The sequence below is a fragment of the Hippoglossus stenolepis genome, chromosome 13 (assembly GCF_022539355.2).
Source record: "Hippoglossus stenolepis isolate QCI-W04-F060 chromosome 13, HSTE1.2, whole genome shotgun sequence".
Classification (NCBI taxonomy): Eukaryota; Metazoa; Chordata; class Actinopteri; order Pleuronectiformes; family Pleuronectidae; genus Hippoglossus; species Hippoglossus stenolepis.
In genome coordinates this window covers 6,232,489-6,247,562 of record NC_061495.1, presented here as the reverse complement: position 1 = coordinate 6,247,562, position 15,074 = coordinate 6,232,489, and the positions used below count along the sequence as shown (strand labels likewise).

Here is a 15,074-nt window from a genome sequence, read left to right as displayed (position 1 = left end):
GACACAACACAAGCACAAGCATAAGTGCACACAGAATTATAGTTAGAGGAACGATTCAACATTTTAGAAGTGTTGTCTTTGACAGTGCTCGACGGCTTTTAAATCTTTTATTAAACTCTGGTGAAGTTTGTGTGACACCAAGAGTTCCAAACATACAGAGCAAAGACACCTACTCTCTGTCCGATGACTTTGTTGACACTTGCACCTTCAGCGTTTCGGAGCTCTGCCTCAACGAGTGGCCTCTGTTCCATGCGGAATAGCAGGAAAGCGTTTGGGGGCCTCTTGACATACGGCTTGCTCTCGTCGTGAGGCTTTGTGTAACACTTTTTCTTTCTATGGGAAAACAGCAAAACAGAGGGAGAGCATGAATTTCCGTTTTGTAAAACTCTGAGGAAAGAAACAAGGATAAAGGTACATAGATAGATAATAAATATAAGACACATGAGGTGACTGTGATTTAATTTTGAGTGGGGCTTTGTTGTGGTCAGCCACAGATGATGAATCAGCCAGGTGGACTTACTGTGGCGCGTTGGAGTTAATTACAAAGACATCAGAAGCGACAGGAGGAGCTGAATAGCCCGTAATCGCATAACAGATCTCTCCATTTCTGTATAGACACAATCAGGCAGACACATTAGACGACAGAAGAAGAGAGTTTGAAGATACAGACAGAGGCTCACAGGTGTGTGTTCGTTTGCATTTATGTGTGAGATACATACATGTATCCTATAGGAGTCCCGTCCACTCCCCTGCCCTGAGGGAGACTCACAACTGGCCCGTTGTTGACCTGGAGACACAAACACAAAGTTTCAGTAACTGCTTGAATGAGCTGCTGTGGACTAAAAACACAGCCTGTACATACTTATACCCAAACCAGTATTAATAATCCCTGTCCTGATGACAAACCAACGATTTCTAATGTGTCATAGTTGCTCTGTGGTATATCCCAGAACTCAGTCAAGATCACTACTCTCCATGAATTATTGGTTAATAAGTGAATAAGAAGAATTTTTTTTGTCATACAGGTATTGATAAAGTTTCTTATCAATACTTTACCTGGCTGTGGTGAAAAGGAGCTCCCTGGCAGTACATGTAGTTTTGCTGCAAGACAGTTGGTGGCTGGTACATGGGAGGAGCCTGTCCAGGGGCAGGCATGACTGGGTGCTGCAGACTGAACGGTGCTGCTCCCAGAGGCATGTAGCTGTCTGTCTGAGGCTGCTGGGGGCCAAACCTTTCCTCAGCTGGGGCATAATAAGGAGGAAGAGGAGGTAAGCCGGTCTGTGCAGCATGAAATCCAGTGGCAGGCATGACTGGATGCTGCAGGATGAACGGTGCTGCTCCCAGACTCATGTACCACTCGGTCTGAGGCTGCTGGGGGCCAAACCCTCCCTCAGCAGGTGCATCATAAAGAGGAAGAAGAGGAAAGTCGGTCTGGGCAGCATGATATCCAGGCGCAGGCAGGACTGGCTGCTCCAGGCTGAGCGGTGCTGCACCCAGAGGCATGTAGCACTCGGTCTGAGGCTGCTGGGGGCCAAACCCTACCTCAGCAAGCGCATCAGAAAGAGGAAGAAGAGGAAAGTCGGTCTGTGCAGCAAGAAATCCAGGCGCAGGCAGGACTGGCTGCTCCAGGCTGAGCGGTTCTCCTCCCAGAGGCATGAGGCACTCTGTCTGAGGCTGCTGGGGGCCCCACTCCTCAGCAGGGGTATCATTAGGAGGAAGAGAAGAGTCGATACTGTTTGACTGACAAATTTCCATTAGCAAGTCAAAGTCAAAAGGACTGAAGATCATGGCCTCCATCTCCTCTAAGTCAATCATTGGGTTTTGGTCCATCTTTGAAGATAAAATCTAAAATACTTGCAAAGCAAAATAAAGTCGAAATGTCCAGGTCTGCTCTGCAGGTGTCTCCCTTAGGTGTACAGGTAAGGAAATGAGCAAATATCTTAATTGTGTGCAATATATACATGGTTGAACATTCTAAAAAGCCTTTGATGTAGATCAAAGTTGCTACATTGTAACAAAGTCATGTTAGAGATCATAGCCAATCTGGACACACTGCTTCAAGGTTAAGTGTACAGAATTTAGTGACATCTAGTGGTGAAGTTGCATATTGCAGCTGAATGCCCCTCACCTCACCCTCCCCTTCCAAACGTGAAAGAGAACCTGTGGTACCTTCAGTTGTCATAAAACCACAAAAGGTGTTTAGTTTGTCCAGTCTGGGCTACTGTAAAAAACATGGCGGCCTCCGTAGAGAGGACCTGCTCCCGATGTAAATATAAAGTATTTAAATATTACGGGCCCATTCTAGGTTAAAGAAAACAATTGGTACAATTTCGATGATTTCAAACCTGTAAAAACCTCACCAGACTTTTTTCACCTAAATCTTACACACTGAACCCTTAATTACGCTCTTTTGAAGCGTAACGTTTTATTCCCATTTACAGTATATTATTTTCATATGTATACAATCACAAATGACATGATTCATAAGATACATCTGTATTAATACAGAACACATATGAGCATTTTTGAGGGATTAAAAATGATAACTGTGTGGTTGACTTGATGAAAGACATGAATACAAGGACTTTTTTCAGCAATCAAATAATCCGAATTCTCTGCTCACTTACTATTGAAGGGGAAATTTTCTATTCGTATTTACAGTATATTATATGCATTATTAATACAAACGTTGTGGTCTTACAGAATATGACTCTCTGTATGTTGTTGTTCCATGAGATCAGTACCCGCTGCCCCTGTGCCTGTGTTTCGGTCCCATATGGTGAAATGAAAACAAACAAATCATCAAATTGATCTGGTGCCGATTTTTGACACAAGGTTTGACCCAGTTACCCACCGTTGCTGTGGTTTAGAAGAAGGTTTGACTGGGTCTGTGGACCGACTGTTACAACACGCTGCACCCCCACCCCCCAACACAACTCTCACACACACCGACCACTGATTGCTTGTTTATTCAATTTGTTTATTAATATTGAACGTATCGTGTGTCCAAATCGCACCAAACTCAGCACTGCCCTTCCCATGACCACTATGAACACACATTCAGTGTGAATTCGATAAATTGTGGAATTAGTAGGTAGATTTCCCTCATGCACACGGTTGTGGCAGCTTTTAGCAAATTGCAGTTGGGTAGCTAAAGGGGTGATTTTCTTGTGACAACTTAATTTCATGTGTCAGCAGTAATTCGGCTGAATGGGGACTTTGTCATTAAGTGAAATCCCTGCTGTGTTTCTGTTGCAAGGGCTGAAAATGTTGCTTCCCACTCCTACGACACTGAGGTGGAATCGAAGTTTTGTAAAGTGTGTGTGTTAGAGATTGGTGGAGGGAGGTAGGGGAGTAATTCTGGGTTTGATTCAACAAATAGCCCATTGGCATTGACAGGTCTGAGGGAAGAAGACGTCTGCATGCCAGCTCACCAGACACACATGATACAGCACATGCACACATACATATTCATATAGGAAGTACTCACAACCTAGATGAATGAAAGCGTTTGCATGCCAGCTCATGCCATCCAAATACACACACACACACACACACACACACACACACACACACACACACACACTCTAACCCCCACCTACAGTGAAACACGTGTTTCTTTCACACCCGCCCAATTCAAATAGATGGGAAGTGAGCAGAAAAGAAAAGGAAATGAGACAGGGAGGGGAAAGGAATGATGGAGTCGTGAAAGATGATAAGATGCATGAGAGGTTGATAAAGAAAGAACAGCAGGAGAGAGAGGGGAGCAAGATATGAAGTGAAGTCGGGGGTTTACACATAACTTTGAAAAGGAGGGAGAGTAATGGTGAGGCACAAAAGAGAGATCAATAAACAGTGTGTATGTGGAACACATTGCAAGCAGTTTGGAATATTTCCAGCAAATCTCAGAAAATGTTTTTTGTTTTTGGAAAAAATATCAGGACAGGGTCGAGATGGGCTTTGCTCTGAGGGAGGAGACACAGGAGACGGGGCGGAGGAGCGGAAAAGAGGGCACGAGTGTTTTTGTGATGTTCATGAACATGAAGTAATGAGAAGGGAATAAAAACGCTGCCGGCGACAGAACTGGTCAGGCATTCACTCCACACAGACACATACACGCACACACATGCTCATAGTCACACACATCCGCGCTATCTAGCAACACACTCCGCAGGGGGGCCAGACGCGAGGGGAACCCCCATGAGAGACAATGTGTGTGAGTGTGTGTGTGTCTACGTCGGAGGTCATGACAGTGAGGGAGAAGGTTATGATAACAACTAAATCAGATTAGAAAGTGGGACATAAAAACAGACAGGGAGATACAAGAAAGAGAGATAACCTCTATAATGCCAAGTATAGATGTTGTAGGGGAAAATGCACGATCACATGCACATGGCATTCATGTAGATCAGTGTGAATCAAAGAAATGGTGGAAAAACTACAATTCAATAGAATCAGGGTGTAGCTACTACTGCAGGGTGGGTTTACTGAAATTCCAGAAGTAAGAGAAAAGGAAGGGGTGGAGACAGGAAATAACAAAATCACTATCTTCAGATTCCCCTAGAGAAGTTTATTTAATTTATCAAACACTTAGAAGCAACACAGGTACATATGCATCTGTTTGTTTGATTTCTGACTGAGGCCGTGCTCATTTTTGTTTTTTTATTCCGACCTTTATTCAAGAGTGTGTGAGAGCAGGACTTATTTTTAACGCTTTCACTCAAAACCCTGTGCTAATCAACTCAACTCATTTCACACACCCAGTGTGTGTGAAATGTCTGCTCCTGGATTTTTTTCGTCTTGGCCTTGATTCTTTTGTGCAACAAGTTTGTCCAAAAACAAAGCTGTGGAGGGGTGTGAATGCATGAACGCAGTTAAAGTGCGGGACTCGTGAAGAGGTAAATCTAACACCCCCACAACTAGAGCGGGACTGTTTCATTTGTGCGAGCCCGAGGAGAAGAGCTGAAGTTGGAGGGCAGGAAACCTGTCCCAGAAACGAGTGCGATCACACAGTTTGAGCACAAGCAGAACAAATCTAACCACAAGCAGGGGTTGTTTCAAAATCTGAACTTGAAATCAATAAGTCCTGCTTTCAAACTGAAACACCACGCTCTGGAATAATGAGCTGAGAACGCCAATGGAAGTAAGTGTAGGCTGCGGAGTTACCAATGGATGATAGCAACTGTATTGATTGAAACTGATGTGTGTCTGTTCCGTCAGTTGCACACACTGAAAAACGCAGCTGAAAGACGTGGACAGGTTGTTTCATGGACGCAAACACACACATTCTTACTTTGTCTTCATTTACTCATGCAAGCACGCGAGCACAATAGCAGACACCCAAACAGACTGTGGAGAAATGGGTTATCGTAAGAGGCTCAGACTGTGTGTGTGTGTGTGTGTGTGTGTGTGTGTGTGTGTGTGTCTGCTGTGTGGTCATACATGGCTCGCTGGACTGGAATAATGGCACAGTTGGTGCGACCACATTCACTACATAATGTGTGTGAGTATTAGTGTAGAGGGTATTACAGTAATTTAGAAATGAAGATCCCCAGATTACCCCCAGATCACTGTGTGCGCATATGTGTGTGCAGTAGTGTGTGTGTGTATGTGTACACGTGCGTGTGCATGTATGATATATAAAGCTCATCATAACAGCCAGACAGCAATCTGTCAACAGTCTGCGTCTGTCTTTCTCCCTCCAATTTTTTGTGTTTCTCTTACACCGTCTCTTCTCACCTATGTCTGTGAATTTATTTTAAAGTTTAGAGTTGGGTTTGAGGCCTTGATTATTATTATGTTGGAATACAGCCTCTTGCTCTTAATATAAATGCATATGGACATGGAAACTCAAACTTTATCTTTCTTTCTCTGTGTTCTTTCTTTTTTTTTACTTGCTGTCTCATATTTTTCTGTATCTTGACTTTACACATTGTGGATTATAAATCACAATAGTTGTTGTATATCAGATAATCTTATTTCCAATCTTTTTTAATGCACACACCAAAGATTAAGTAGAACTAGCTGTGCATGTCTCAACTTTTCTATAACAACAAATCTTCATTAAAATGTCTAAAAACAACTAGACCTAGTTATATATTGCATGTTTGAAATACACAGTGTGGAGTCAGTTAATCTCTCCAATCCATTTAGCAAAGACAACTGACATAACATCACATAGTGAGTTTGGCATCCATTTCAAAGCAACCTCCTCTAAAAAACAGCTCATCTGAATGTCCAGAATAAAACCATTAGTTTGAGTTATGATGATAGTCTGAGGCGTCTACGTCCTTTTTCCAAACAAACTGTGTGCTTAGAGTTTTCATTTTTTAGAGTCAAGGTCACGACCTCAAGCTTTTAATTTACATTCTCTATTTGACGTATGTTGTGTTAAATGTGTTGTGTCTCTGCGTTTTTCCTCCCAGGTTCAGACTGTTCCCGTAACTTCACCAGCCCCTCGGGTCTCATCGAGTCTCCGGGCTTCCCCGACAAATACCCGCACAACCTGGAGTGCTCCTTCATCATTGTTGTCCCTCCCAGCATGGACGTCACCCTCAGCTTCCTCACCTTTGACCTGGAGAACGACCCCCTGCCAGGTGGAGAGGGGGACTGCAAATACGACTGGCTTGAGGTCTGGGATGGGCTCCCTGGAGGTGAGACGCAGATCAAATGTGTTGGTGGGAAAATGTCGGTGTTGGTGATAGTGATGATCTTTGTAGGGACGTTAAACAACATTTCAACCATTTCATGAGTCAATATACAGAGCCAAGTGAAAACGGTGCGTACTCTGCCCCGCCTACATCATTATTGACTGAGGTGGAGCGGCAACTATTTTAGTAGTTGTGCGTTGGTAGATGAAAGCAAAGCTCCCAGGCAGGATGTTGGCACCTACTCTGGAGAAACAGCATAACTTTTCAAGGGGAAAATAGCTGAGAGCAGGGAGAAGAGAGGGGCGGTGAGAGGAGGAATGGTAGAGGGCTCGGGATATTTCTGGTCTCGCTGCTTGGGAGGACTGGATGAGTTTAGAAGGACACATCTGAAGGCACAACGAGCTTGGATCTAGTTTCAAGAAATGGAAGAGGTAGAGAGAAAGAGAAGAGCATTTGGAAAGGGCAGCGAAAAAGTCCTCCACTGCTGGGAATACTGGAACAAAGAGAGACAATGCTGAGATGAATAAATGAAGGCCAGGAGAGTTCTGGTCTGCCTCCGAGAAGAGGACTGGAAAAAAGAGAGAGATGGGAAGGTGGTGATGGAGAAGAGTGAAGAAATAGTCTTAGTCTTCATCAGTGTATTTGTTGCATGCTAACAAAAAAGCAAAGAAGAGAAAGCCATGGTGCTTTTCTCTCTGTGAATAACTTTACAGTAAATATGACTTAAGCCTGAGGGGTTAAGAAAGGTCAGGAAAGCGGTTAAAGGAAAATGTGAAATAAAGAAGAATAGCGAAAAGCCACGGCATCGTCAGTCCTTTCTTTTTCCGAGGATTTAAAAGTAGACAAGGGAGGATAAGCAAAGTTAAAGGCTGAAAACGAAGACGAGGAGAAAGAGAGGATGAAAGGTCCCCTGCTCTGAGTGATTGAGAGAGAAGGATGGCCGGATGGAAGCAGAGGAAGGAAAGTGAAACGAAGTGGGAGGAGGGTTGAAAGGTGAGGAAATGTACAGACTGAGATGCAGAGGTGAAGGACTTGTGTTGGGGGGTGCAGGAAGGGAAACAGGAAGAGAAGACAAGGAGGAAGGAAAGCAGGAAAGAGAAGCAGCGTGTGCGTATCTCGTAGGGTTAAAGGTGTGGGAGGAAGGGAGGAGATGTTTGAGAGGAGGGCTGACCTCAAGATCTATTTATTCAAAGGAGAGGGGAGAAGAGGATCAGACGATAAAGAGTGGGAGACGTCAGTTTTGAGTTGATTAGAGAGAGAAACACACAACAAGGAGAGTTTGTGGTTGTCGTGTATGAGCCTGTGGTTTAGCCTTTACCTCTTTGTTTGTACACGAGTATGTTTCTGATGTGGCACGGCTGAAATTGTTGTAATTGAGGGAGTATAGAGATTCTCAGAGGGCTCCTGGAGAGAGAGTACAGATACTGTTGGAACAGATGAGACGTTCTGTAGGAAACAAGCCGGATAAAAAACTGTTCCGTTTGGGTTATTCTTTGCCTTTTCCTGGTGGAGTTATAGATATGGTTTTGGTTAGGTTGTCCACAATAAATGGAAGTTATTAAATGAATGTGAGAGTTTGTGCCTGCACACAGTAAAACAAACATTTTTAGCTGTAAGGTAAAGATACTAAATCATAAATCCAAGAAAGTATTACCAACAGCTGTAAACTTAATACAAACATTTCTGTGAATTCTGTTCTTCTCTTCTCTGTTCTTCTCTTCTCTTCTCTTCTCTTCTCTTCTCTTCTCTTCTCTTCTCTTCTCATTACCGTGATTTGCTCAAAAGCCCCATTTCAAATATCCACCCATTCAAAAAGGGAAGGAACAAAAATAAATCAATAACTCTGATAGATTGTCAGCTGTTTGCTTGTCTTCCACCTGCTCCTCCCTCTCCTCGTGTGTGTATGTGTGTGTCAAAGGGGAGTTAGGGAGCAGCAGGATGGATCTACTGTGCTCCCACCCCTACACACACACACACACACACACACACACACACACACACAGCACACACCCTAGGGCTCCAAAGCACACTCATCGGTTTGTGGTGACATGTACAAGTTGTGGTATTAGAGATGAAGACAGTACAGGAATCACTTAAATCCTCGGATTTACACCCAGACACACACACACACACACACACACACACACACACACACACACACACACACACACACACACACCTACATACACACTGTAAAACCATGTCCAGTCCTGAGATAGAGTTGATGATAGGGAAGAGAGGTGCTGACATCAGTAGGCGGAGCGATGAGCAAATGTCAGTGGCTCGAAGGAGTGACAGAGCTAATGGAGGAGAATGTAAGTTATACATGATATAGACAGAGGAGAGGATTTAGAGATGAAGGGATTGATAAAGTATTGAAATCCCTTCATCCTTATATATGACATGTGCTGTAGAAGTTGCTGGCAGAGCTTGAACAGACTGGAGGATAAACAAATCATTCTTGTTTGATCGGCAGTGGGCCCTCTGATTGGCCGTTACTGTGGGACCAGGGTGCCTCCCGAGATCCAATCATCTACCGGGATTCTCTCGCTGTCCTTCCACACGGACATGGCTGTGGCTAAAGATGGCTTCTCGGCCCGATACAACATGACGCACAAGGAAGTCAGTGAGAGTAAGTATAAGACTCGACAAACTTTGTGTTGTTTTAAAACGTAAAGAGGTAGAATCATTAAAATCCCTTCTCCCTTCAGATTTCCACTGTAGTAATGCCTTCGGTATGGAGTCGGGAAAGATCACCGACGACCAGATCACGGCCTCATCAAGTTTCTATGATGAGCACTGGCTGCCGCGACAGGCCCGACTCAACTACCACGACAATGGATGGACGCCCAATGAAGACAGCAACAGGGAGTACATCCAGGTACAGTTATATACTCAACTGTACTTTGAAACACGAAGCTGCTGATCAGGGGGAATCAGTTTGACCTTTTACTTTACTTTAGATTGAATTTCTGGGAATGACTGAATCCCAGTCCAGGCACATGGTTCCAGTCTTAAACCACCATTAAGTCCTGTTAGTAGCTCACATGCTATACGGCCACATTTTAAACTCTACATTAAAAGATAAAGGCTGAGGAGATCTGTATACCTCCATTTACCTAACAAGACAAACTTCATTTGAATATCTTTATGATTAATAAAAGGGAAAAAAACATCAAAGACTATTCTCTCTTATATTTTTTATTTCTTATTATTTTTAGAGTTTTCTAAGATGGAGTAATAGGAAAAAAAGAGATTTCAAAAATAAAGTCAAGATGTTACGAGAATAAAGTCTTGATATAGCAAATTATGTTATGAGAATGTTTTCATTAATTTTCCTGATACTTAACATAATGACTTTATTCTTGTAATTGTACGACTTTTTTCTCAATATCTAGGATATTTTTTTCCTAACACCCTGTTGTAGTTTCCTACTTTCCTCTCCTGTTAATCTCCTGCTAATCTCCCACATTTAGACTGCCTCCCCTCAGTGGGGTCCTACAATGCAGATTGAGGCCTAACGGTCCAAGCTATTAGTAGCTCGCTGACTGGTCTGGCTTTCAGCTGCAGGACTCAGTAATACTTAGTTTTCCAAACTGAATTTACAGCCACACTGCAGATAACCTGGCCAGATTCAGGTTTTCTTGGCCGGGCTGAGGTCTTCATCCCCTTTGAGGGCTCAGATGACACCTGTAAGATATTTGTAGAAATGTTTTGTTAACAGAGAATGAGCCACGAGGGAAACAGTGTTTTACTCACAGAGAACATTGCGTTTGTTGGTCGGCTCCAGAGATGAAAACAGACTTTCCTGTTGGAGGCAGCTTCTCTCATTTTGATTCGTGCACGGACAGCACCTCCTCTGTCAGCGTAAAGGGAGAATGTCACGATCACAGTTAGCTATAGATGTCAAATAAAAGCAGTTGTACTGGTTGTCAGAGCTCCACTGTACCCAGTATCTAGGCCAGAATAATAAAGAACGGGACTGTGGCCAAGAGGCAGCACGAGGCCAACAAAAGGTCCATCAGTCTCACACCTCCTTCCTGTCTTACTTCCACTGAAGCCGAAGACTGTCTCTCTTCAACACGCCCCAAATCCTGTGAGGAACTTGTAAAACATTAATCATTTACAAGAAGAATAATTTTTTCATGAATGTTATTTTTTCCCGACATTGGGATGGCCCATATAACCATGTGGTGGCAAGGAAAAGCCACTGATTTAGATTTTTATTGTTCATGACACATACGATCTTTGCGTGAAATTGGTTTGACAGTTTGCCGGACATGCAGCGTCTGTCTCTCCTATGCTGACTCTGTGGTCACCGGTGTTGTGGTCTGGTCGCTGCGTTCCACAGAGGCCCTCAGCTGTTCCACTGCGTTAACACGTAGCAGAGACCAAAGCCCTGTGTGTGTGTGTGTGTGTGTGGGTGGGTGTATGTGTGTGTGTGTGCAACAGCTCCTGTCTTGACAAGCAGCTGTCATAAATGCCAATGTGCCTCACCTTCTTGCATCTTGCACCCCGTGGTCTGCCTGTGTGTGTGTGTGTGTGTGTGTGTGTGTGTGTGTGTGTGTGTGTGTGTGTGTGTGTGTGTGTGTGTGTGTGTGTGCGCGCCCATGAAGCTTTGGCATGCATGTGTTTCCATCATGTTGGCTCAGGAGCCACGTGTGGGTTTACATTTCTCTCCACGCCACTTTCTCTGTTGCAACTTCTGTTTTTGATCTATTCCATTCTTTTCTATTCTGGCCTGGTCCAGTGAGGTGTGCTGCAGATTGATGATGTGAGCACTCGTGGCTCCATTATTCTAACAGCTCTGTGATTGATGAGGAACCTTTCCTGGGAAGCCTCACTTTGCATCTCTCTCTCTCTCTCTCTCTCTCTCTCTCTCTCTCTCTCTCTCTCTCTCTCCCTCATTTGTTATTCACCTCTTCTTTCTTTCTTTCCCTCCCTTTCTCACTTACTCCTCTCCCCTCCATCTCTACTCATCTGTTTCTCTCCTTGGTTCCGGACTATCGATTGTTGTCTGGCCCTAAGCATGTGGCCCTGTGTGTGTGTGTGTGTGTGTGTGTGTGTGTGTGTGTGTGTGTGTGTGTGTGTGTGTGTGTGTGTGTGTGTGTGTGTGTGTGTGTGTGTGTGTGTGTGTGTGTGTGTGTGTGTGTGTGTGTGTGTGTGTGTTGTGTGTTGGATGTAATCTAAAACACCTGTCTCTCTGACAGATAACAAACGCAGCATTTACCTCCCCTAGTGTTTTGTACTACACCCCAGTGGGACACACAGCACACACACACACACACACCATGCACACAGACAACAGGCTCTGATTAATCTACAGGTTTCAACAGCCACGACGGAGGAGAATAAATGTTTTAACCCGGAGTAGAACCTTTCTCATTCTCTGCTCTTTATTTGTCTGCAGCCTGGCTCTGTCTTAAAATCTTGTTTTGTTAAGTACATGCAATGATCTCCAGTCACAGTCCCAACATGCTAATAATGTGTCATTCATTTGAGAACTGAAAGACATGAAATACAAATGCAGTAAATAATGTTTTTCTGATTTGTCTAATACTGATAATGATTCATACTTTTTGATTTTATATTCAAATCAAAAATCAAAAATCAAAAAAGGACCATGGGCTGAACTTGATTTTGACAATTAATTTGTCTGATTAGTTTGAAACGGAAGTCACTCAATTTAGCCTTTTTGGATTCTCACCAAAGGAACAATGGAATTCTAATGTTTAACTTTAAGTATATTTTAAACCTGCAGATTTTTAATTTAATTTCAATTATTAATAGTATCAAATCACATTCCTATGGAAACAATGAGCTTGAGTTGCTTTATGTTTCTTTACAATCATCTATCTACTTAAAGGGGCCTTGAAATAAAAGGGGTATGAAGCCCACGTCTGGCACAAAGCGCTGTGCACGTTTATTGCAACACAGCGAGCAGCATGCAAGACACGTAGCATAGCTTCCACAATCAGGATGGGGAGGTGATTATTGCTATTGTATGGGAGGAAATTGAAATGAGCCCCGGGTCATTACTATCGATCTGCCAGGAGAAAGACACAGAGAGGAGAGAAACAGAAAGAGAGAGGGAGATGAGGGGGAGGAGCGGAAAAGGGGGATGAAGGTGAGAGGTGGAGGCTGATAGGTCCAGGTGTATATTTGTGAGTTTATGTCTGTTTTTAACCTATTGAATGTTTGTTTCATCCTGGGGTGTGAGACTTAAATCAGAATGGATACGGAATTTCTTCTGTGTTTCCCCCCATTTATATTCTAATATTAGGATGTGAGGCTTTTATTTTGAAATTTAATACACCAGCGGACTGATCAGTTTTCACCTTGTTTCTGTTCTTTACTGTTTTGTTTTTATGATTTATTTAAAATTTTGATTAAAACATACTCGCTCTTCCTGGTCAACAGGTGGATCTCCACACTCTGAAGGTGCTGACCGGCATCGCCACGCAGGGCGCCATTTCGAAGGAAACTGAAAAGGCGTACCATGTCACCACCTTTAAGCTCGAGGTCAGCACCAACGGAGAGGACTGGATGGTCTACAGACATGGCAAGAATCACAAGGTACGTTCAGTGCACATACACGTACACACATTGCCTTTCGGAGGGCTTGAGAAAGAAGTCAGGGCAATTAAAGAGGGTCTGGATGCTCTTAGGTGACACGCATGCCTCAACATGTACCCGCATGGAAGTGGCGCAGCGAAATCTGAGATGGAATATATGCAGCAAGAGTTGACCACACGCCCGAAATTCAACCGGTGTCTGCAATTACAGCCTTTCCACCGCTCCTCAGCTGGCTTCACTTAATGCTTTTACGACCCAAGCCAGAATCGGCACACGTCTCGGAGTGATTCCTTACATCATTGTACGCAACTGCATCTACGCCACAGCCTGCTTTTCACATCCCATCTGGTTTCTGTTACTTTACGCTGGTCAGAGCTCTGCCGAATGCTGACCTGGTTGGACGGGGTTTCCGAGCTGTTTGTCCCAGAGGTGTTAAGGCATGATGTGTCATCGCTGCAGTCCAGGGTGCAGGGTTGAAAAGAAGCAGACGGTTCTGAGAGTCTTTTAAAATGGTTGCAACTCCAATTAAAGTAAAGGAGCATTCCAGTGGCTAAGGTTGAGGTTGTTTTTTTTTCCATCCCAGTCGTTCTCCCCCTGCTGCAGTGGTCGCATATGTTTGTCCTGCGGTCTAATGCCACGTCTAGCTACGTGCTATAAACTCTTATTCCATCATGCACACGCTCGCAGATGCACATTCTAATACGCCTGTTGCTGCAAGAGGGAAACAGGAGATGCAGGCGAACCATCTGGGGTTCCTCTGTGGACTGCCGATCCCATAAGGCTTATAACCGAGGCCAACTCCCACAGAAATGATTGATGAAACATTGGGAAACTGTGGAGAAAAGTAGTCAGGATAATTAAGTAGAGGTACGATGGCAAAAAGAGGATAAAAAAATTGTTTAATTACGATGGTTAAATTCAATTGAATAGGTGCATTGTGGAGTAAAGTAGCAGTTGTGAGTTCTGATCTGTCTTGTAAATGCACACATGCACACATGCACACACAACCTCGAGCCAATGGCAACTGTCTTATGAGCCATTTGGCCTCGGGGTGCAATAATAATATGAATGGTTCAGCTCCGGGTTATCAGTTGTTTCTTTTCATCCACGACTTTGTCTAGTTGGTATATGATGGATATTAATCAGATATGTGTTCATAGTCTATACAGTCTTGCAAATGGATCTTTATGTTATGGTGCTTCCTCTGATTAAAGAGGAGGCAGAGAGGAGCTAAAAAAAAAATAGAGAAAGAGAAAAACAATGGTGTCTGCATCTCTGCGTTTGATGTCACTTCTCAGCTGACACACCTCTGACAGGCCAGTACGCAGCAACCTTGTCACCTTGGCCGTCTCTATCATCTGTTGGTGTGTGTGTGTGTGTGTGTGTGTGTGTGTGTGTGTGTGTGTGTGTGTGTGTGTGTGTGTGTGTGTGTGTGTGTGTGTGTGTGTGTGTGTGTGTGTGTGTGTGTGTGTGTGTGTGTGTGTGTGTGTGTGTGTGTGTTTTTTGTTAGAAAGACACATAAATCACTCAGCAGCTCCGGCCAAGAGGATCTTTTGGCAGTGTTTTATAGGTCAGGTGTCTGAAATGCTGTGTCAGCATTCACAAGATAATTCACAGAAATAGTTTTTATAATTGGGAGCAGATGGTGGATCACTAGCAGGGATATGCACGACAGCCTTATATTAAAAGCATATATAAAATATTATACAAATGGTAAATGGACTGTATTTATATAACACTTTTCCAGTCTTTTCGACCACTCAAAGCGATTTTCAGAACAAGCCACATTCACCAATTTAAACCCACATTCATACAGCGCTACTATATAACTGCCCTACTATAAACTAT

At 43.6% G+C, this 15,074-nt stretch overlaps 1 protein-coding gene across 4 annotated transcripts in view; it reads left to right on the top strand.

Moving 5' to 3' along the window:
- The window catches only part of LOC118120307 (neuropilin-2), a 91,534-nt gene that overhangs the window by 31,257 nt on the left and 45,203 nt on the right, over positions 1-15,074 (top strand). For all 4 annotated transcript variants that reach the window (XM_035175108.2, XM_035175106.2, XM_035175107.2 and 1 more), the window contains exons 4-7: positions 6,426-6,653; positions 9,127-9,282; positions 9,362-9,531; positions 13,071-13,226. In XM_035175108.2, the coding sequence (XP_035030999.1) occupies positions 6,426-6,653; positions 9,127-9,282; positions 9,362-9,531; positions 13,071-13,226 (710 nt within the window). The remainder of the gene's footprint in view (positions 1-6,425; positions 6,654-9,126; positions 9,283-9,361; positions 9,532-13,070; positions 13,227-15,074) is intronic.